The 6,362-nt window shown below is 42.5% G+C and overlaps 1 protein-coding gene across 1 annotated transcript; it reads right to left on the bottom strand.

Moving 5' to 3' along the window:
- Positions 1 to 4,825: 4,825 nt before the first annotated feature.
- On the bottom strand, positions 4,826 to 6,048 carry LOC119334098. Its single transcript, XM_037606754.1, has 5 exons — positions 5,862 to 6,048; positions 5,663 to 5,737; positions 5,220 to 5,561; positions 4,915 to 4,968; positions 4,826 to 4,833 (listed from the first exon to the last, which is right to left on the bottom strand). Exons 1-5 carry the CDS (start codon positions 6,007 to 6,009, stop codon positions 4,826 to 4,828), a joined length of 627 nt encoding a protein of 208 aa, XP_037462651.1. The 5' UTR covers positions 6,010 to 6,048.
- Between the last annotated feature and the right edge of the window lie 314 nt (positions 6,049 to 6,362).

The following is a 6,362-nucleotide window of genomic DNA, read 5'->3' as shown; positions in this document are numbered from 1 at the left end:
GATAAAGATCTTCGTAGAATATGTAGGAGCCAATATGAGCATCTAGGTTCCGCTATTGGTTATTGACCGGAGACGTGTCTCGGTCATGTCTACATTGTTCTCGAACCCGTAGGTTCCGCACGCTTAAGGTTTCGATGACAGTTATATTATGAGTTTATGAGTTTTGATGTACCGAAGGATTTCGGAGTCTCGGATCGGATCGGGGACATGACGAGGAGTCTCGAAATGGTCGAGACATAAAGATTGATATATTGGAAGCCTATATTTGGATATCGGAAGTGTTCCGGGTGAAATCGGGATTTTACCGGAGTACCGGGAGGTTACCGGAACCCCCCGGGAGGTATATGGGCCTTAGTGGGCCTTAGTGGAAGAGAGGAGAGGTGGCCAGGGTTGGGCCGCGCGCCCCTCCCCCCCTATTCCGAATAGGACAAGGAGAGGGGGGCGGCGCCCCCCCTTTTCTTCTCTCTCTCTTCTTTCCCCCCTCCCGAATCCTATTCCAACTAGAAAGGGGGGAATCCTACTCCCGAAGGGAGTAGGACTCCTCCTACTGCGCCCTCTCCTGGCCGGCCACAACCCCCCCCCCTTTGATCCTTTATATACGGAGGCAGGGGGCACCCCTAGAGACACAAGTTGATCCACGTGATCATATTCTTAGCCGTGTGCGGTGCCCCCTTCCACCATAGTCCTCGATAATATTGTAGCGGTGCTTAGGCGAAGCCCTGTGATGGTAGTACATCAAGATCGTCACCACGCCGTCGTGCTGACGGAACTCTTCCCCGACACTTTGCTGGATCGGAGTCCGGGGATCGTCATCGAGCTGAACGTGTGCTAGAACTCGGAGGTGCCGTAGTTTCGGTGCTTGATCGGTCGGGCCGTGAAGACGTATGACTACATCAACCACGTTGTGCTAACGCTTCCGTTGTCGATCTACAAGGGTACGTAGATCACACTCTCCCCTCTTGTTGCTATGCATCACCATGATCTTGCGTGTGCGTAGGAAATTTTTTGGAATTACTACGTTACCCAACACCAGTTACGTTGTGACGTTTGGTAGCACACAAAGTGTTCCTCCGGTAAACGGGAGTTGCATAATCTCATAGTCATAGGAACATGTATAAGTCATGAAGAAAGCAATAGCAACAAACTAAACGATCAAGTGCTAAGCTAACGGAATGGGTCAAGTCAATCACATCATTATGTGATCCCGTTAATCAAATGACAACTCATGTCTATGGTTAGGAAACATAACCATCTTTGATCAACGAGCTAGTCAAGTAGAGGCATACTAGTGACACTCTGTTTGTCTATGTATTCACACATGTATTATGTTTCCGGTTAATACAATTCTAGCATGAATAATAAACATTTATCATGATATAAGGAAATAAATAATAACTTTATTATTGCCTCTAGGGCATATTTCCTTCACAAATCCCTATCCCGCCGCCACCCCCGAGCATCCACCGTCGCCGCCGCTCCCAAGCATCCACCACCACCGCCGCCGGCCCCAACCAACCATCCACCAACGCCGCCCCCCTCCCCCTCCTCCCAACCATCCACCACACTCCACTGGACCGCAAGCCACTACCATCGTCGCCCCGAATCGTGTGTTTCCTCCCCGAGCTAGGGTTCCAGCGCCGCCGCCGGCCCCGCCTTGCCGCCAACCTCGTCCCCCTCGCTCTCCGGCGCACCTCCCTCGAGCCGGTAGAAGCTCTCTACTTTCCCCCGTCGGCAGGAGCAACCATCCCCACCTTTGCCACCCAGCAAAGGTGAGTATCCAAACTGTAATGTTTCACTGAAAATTTGAGTGAAACTGGAAAATTGAAGTTGCGGTTGTAGTTGCAGCAGCACGGGCCTGGAGATTTGGTCATGTTCTGCAACCAAACAGCCGGCCTTCTCCGTTCTCCTGCAGCAGCAGCAGCAGCAAAAGGTTTTTGCTCTCCCTTGTTACTGGATTTAAGTTGGAGACAACATTTAAGTTCTGAACCTTGTAAGTAAATCATGTTCTGAATCATTTAAGTTCTGAACCATTGGAATTTCTGAATCATGAACCTTGTTAAGTTTAAAAAAAGATGATAAGTAAACTGTATGTGTGTGATGTACTGTGTCTGCGTGTGTGTGTGTGTGTGTTGTCTAGATGCCATCCACAGGTCAGTGGCCATGCTAGACAAAGTTCTTATTCACATCTGCCCTAATGTATGTATTTTAGGAGTGTTGAAGATCTGCTAGTGCTGAATTTTAGGAGTAGACTAAAATAAATTTTAGAATGACTGAATGTATGCAGCCTGCAGTAGTGTGTGGGACTGTGGATCATTAGCAAGGAAACCATGCTTTAGTTCAGTCTTCGGAGATATTTGCCTTTGCTTCAATAGGTAGTTTGCTCACAGTCAACATATAATAGCATAATTTGTTGTCCTGCATTGGAATACATCACACTAATACTGTATACGAATTAGGGTCCTTATGTTATGTTCTATTCCATGCAGCAAAGGCAATTTTCATATAAGTTGAGCTGATTTTGATTTCCGTATGTTATGGGGGGCAACAGATATTGCTATATGTTCATTCTTGAGGGTACAGACATGCTGAACTATTGATGATTTTTTGTTGGATGGCCTATTAGATCTGGAATGGAAGCTCACATAAGTTGAGCTGATTTTTGTCCATATGAAAGCAGAGGACCATATGGTCTGTGGCCTTTTCATCCATATGAAAGTAGAGGCACATTGTGGTGCTAGTTTGCTGGGTTTTGTCTCTGACCATCGTGTCGTGATGATTTTGCAGGTACCCCGAGAGGCCCTTGAGTTTGCCGGAATGTCGATTAACTTCCGTTCCGGCAAATTCGGGTACTCCATATGTCCTATTTTAAGCAAAGGTCATGCTCAAATTTTCCGTGAATTTTAGCATGACTTTGCTAAAAATAGGACATATGGGGTACTTGCGACTAATGCATGGGCCGGGGTATCTTAGTACTTAATTAAGTAAGATCAACTGCCTCTTGTGTTATACATATAGAAGTGTGATATCAACTCATAATTATTACTAATGTCAGTTGCTCGTCATAGATAAACCCTAATCTGGTAGGATGACCTACCAAAAAAGCCCATATCACATATTCTATTTGGATGGCCCTGCTAACCCTTGACCATAAATACTTGAGATGGATGTAGCAGGCTTAAAGAAAGAAATGTTTTTAGGCCAACTCCATTGGGCCTGGCTGAAAATGCACAAGTGTGCATGACTAACTATATTCTATTGTAAAACTAAACAGGAAAGAGGAACCACTCATCCTAACCATTTGCTCTCAAAATTACCACTTCACTTCTTACTACTGAAAATCTTAGACCATCTCCATTCACCAATAGCTCAAACCAGTTCGAAGGGCGTGTTTTCACCATACTGTGGATCATCTTATTGGACCCAACGCAAGAGATGATGTAGTTTTGAATTATGAACGTAGGATATGTCGTTATCGGACGACGAAAGTCTTCCGAGGGAGTGCAGCTGGTGCCACGACGATCGAGGTCTGTGCGACATGCCTCACTTGGACGATGATTGGCGCTTCAGCATTAAGCTCGAGGAGACCTTCGAAGTTGAAACGATACACAACGACGACAAGTGTTATTTTCATAATTAAGCATGACTTCAACTATTTCAACGTGTAATTTTCATCTTTTATAATTCGAGTATAGCTTATCCCATGACATGCAAGACGCTATGTCTTGGAGAGGATGGATTTTGAAGACCATGAAATTTCTGAAACAAAGAAAATTCACCTAAGGACTCATCACGATGTGGATTTTGAAGTAAATCTGTATAATTCTTGGAGTGTAACCCATTTTGGTTGCAAAAATGGGGAAGCATTTTGCAAGATGTATGGTTTTCATGAGGGTATGCTTGTCACCATGGATCTTGGTAATCCTAAAATCAAGCAAGACAATATGGACATTTGGGTCCTTGTTGATACGCCTCCAATTCTACTGCTATGTGAGTTTCTCAAACATAGTTATTAGCTAATTTATATTGTTTATTTCAAAATAGTTGACATCTTATTTCCATTGGCAACTTATTTTCATTGTTCAAAGAATGTGCAGGAGATGGTAGACAAAACTCACTACACCGATGGCTCCGATTAACAACTTACAAGGAGACAAATCATCTGGTCAGATTTTGTACTGACATTGAGAATTACAATATCTACAATCAAACTCCTCAACATTATGGTCAATACGTGCCACTAGTGCATGTGTGTTCAACTACGGTAACTACCATGGAGATACCCCGGTAAGATTTTTTACTATTACGACATCCGTGCATCTTTTGCATACTTCTAAAACTAGTAGAAGGCACGTGCTTTGCATGTGTGTGTTGTTAACTAAAATTTTCATACAGATAAGAAAACTTTAAATAAAATGAAGCACTTTTTTATATGGAGTTTTAGCTTCGCAACCTCTTGGCGACCTTCAAAAAATAATCATCTGCATGCATTGTACATAACTTGGACGTGGATGGAATATAATGCATTCTACCATGCATATCCAATATTTCAGGTCTGCTGCAAAAATTCCAGTATTTAGGACTTCACAAAAAAATGGGTACGTATCATCGTAAAATTCATGAGAATGGCCGTTCAGCTCATTGACCTTCTGTTTTTTTAACAGGCCGCTCGACCTTTTTTTTAGGGGGGACCCCTCGACCTTTTTGCATCCTGCCTTAGGCTAAAAAATGTGGTTTTGGGTCAACAGCGTAACACTCGGCTATATGGACCTGGAAGCTTGCCACTGGGCCAGCTGTATGGGGGCCCACTCAGAAACGCCAACACAGGTCAGTTCCCTGTATTTTTTTAAAGTAATATTTTAGTAAAGTATTACAAATAAATATGAATGATTGAGCAAAGTACCAGTCAATACTTACCTGGTCCATTATACATAAGACTTTCATCGTCCACTTCATCGCACTCAATGTTGTCTTTGGTATTTGCCAGATAATCCGTTAATAATTTTTTTTTTGATAGAAAGACTGTAAGGGAACCCCCTACAGTATAATTGGTGCAACAAACCGAAATTGCAAGTACCAAGTCTTGAACCTGGATGGGTGGGAAGGCATCAGCCCCTTCCCACCACTAGGCTATGCCTTAGTTATATCTAGTTGTAAATAGATGAAATACTTGTTATGTGCTGCATATAGATTAAATCATTGTCTTTTATGACTAAAATTACCATGAACGACAGGAAAATAATCCTGGGGCACATAAATGATGTCTTCATGCAAGTTGTTGGTATTTCTATCAGGATCCCGTGCGGTACTACAACTTTCTTTTTCTGACCTCTTTCTTTTATTAGGGCCACAAATCTCTTGTACGTGTGTTTCTTCCTGGTCATGTGACAGTTGTGAGTACACATTGGTGCAATGTTGCCGCTTACGCTGACCTACATTTTTCAATTCATATTTTGCAGCTTGTTCTTCCGAGGATATTGATGATAAATATATGCCAGATGGACTGATAGTGAACCGAGTTCCAGCTTTTGGACGGCTTGTCTCAGAACCACCATTTTCTGCCACTGTTTTCAAGGAAAAATAGTCAACGGCAGTGTAATGAAATATAATAAATAAATTTTTACTGTAGTATTTCTTAATTAATTATATATACAACCTTGCTTGCCTTTTGATGAAGACCCTAGCTGAGTAAAAACTGAATCGTGCCTCTCATAGTTTGAAATGGCCATGACTTCCTCTCCTGTAATGTAGGTTCAGTTTACCCAATCATTATATATCATATAATAAAAAATAATGAGATAAGCGAACATTCAACGGCTATTGATAAAATTTGTGATGCATATTTTATTGATTAGAACAGTCACCTATCATGTATTGGTTATTATTAGTAGCTCTCAAAATTTTCTGTTGTGGTGCTGTTTGTGTGTTGTTACAACTTGCACTGCACTCACGCCGCATTCTTTTATACTCACGATTCCTTTGCAGATAGGCTTCCCTCTGATATGGAGCCATTTGCAAATACCTATCCCGGTCGCGGTAATGCTTACGCTAGGAAGAATTCATTTGCATAGCGTTTTTGGTTTCTGCTAAAGGATCATTCTGCTCTGCAACCACAGCTACTATTTCCCCACCAAACAAAACAAACAAAAACGCACAGTATATCAAGGCAAGCGATCAATAAGGATAATAAGTAGAAGATATCGCTAATAAAAAAACGTACGTTGGTTCCCTTTTGGTGAAGTCGTCGAGTGAACATTTGTAATATCTCTGAAAGGAACTCGGCCTTCCATCTATTGGGTTTTACTGGACGGCTAGCGGTTATGACTTTGATTCTTGATTGTTATAAGCCAGGTATTTTCAGCCAC

This window comes from Triticum dicoccoides, chromosome 7A (genome assembly GCF_002162155.2).
Source record: "Triticum dicoccoides isolate Atlit2015 ecotype Zavitan chromosome 7A, WEW_v2.0, whole genome shotgun sequence".
NCBI classification, from domain to species: domain Eukaryota; kingdom Viridiplantae; phylum Streptophyta; class Magnoliopsida; order Poales; family Poaceae; genus Triticum; species Triticum dicoccoides.
Note: the sequence above shows the minus strand (reverse complement) of the source record. Positions and strands in the feature narration are given on the sequence as shown.

Coding starts and splice junctions, on each gene's coding strand:
- LOC119334098 (XM_037606754.1), bottom strand. CDS start 6,009: ATGGCTCCATATCAGAGGGAAGCCTATCTGCAAAGGAATCGTGAGTAT. Junction 5,562..5,662: donor GCTAGGGTCTTCATCAAAAG/GCAAGCAAGGTT, acceptor CCTTGAAAACAG/TGGCAGAAAATGGTGGTTCT. Junction 4,969..5,219: donor TTATTTTCCTGTCGTTCATG/GTAATTTTAGTC, acceptor CAAATACCAAAG/ACAACATTGAGTGCGATGAA.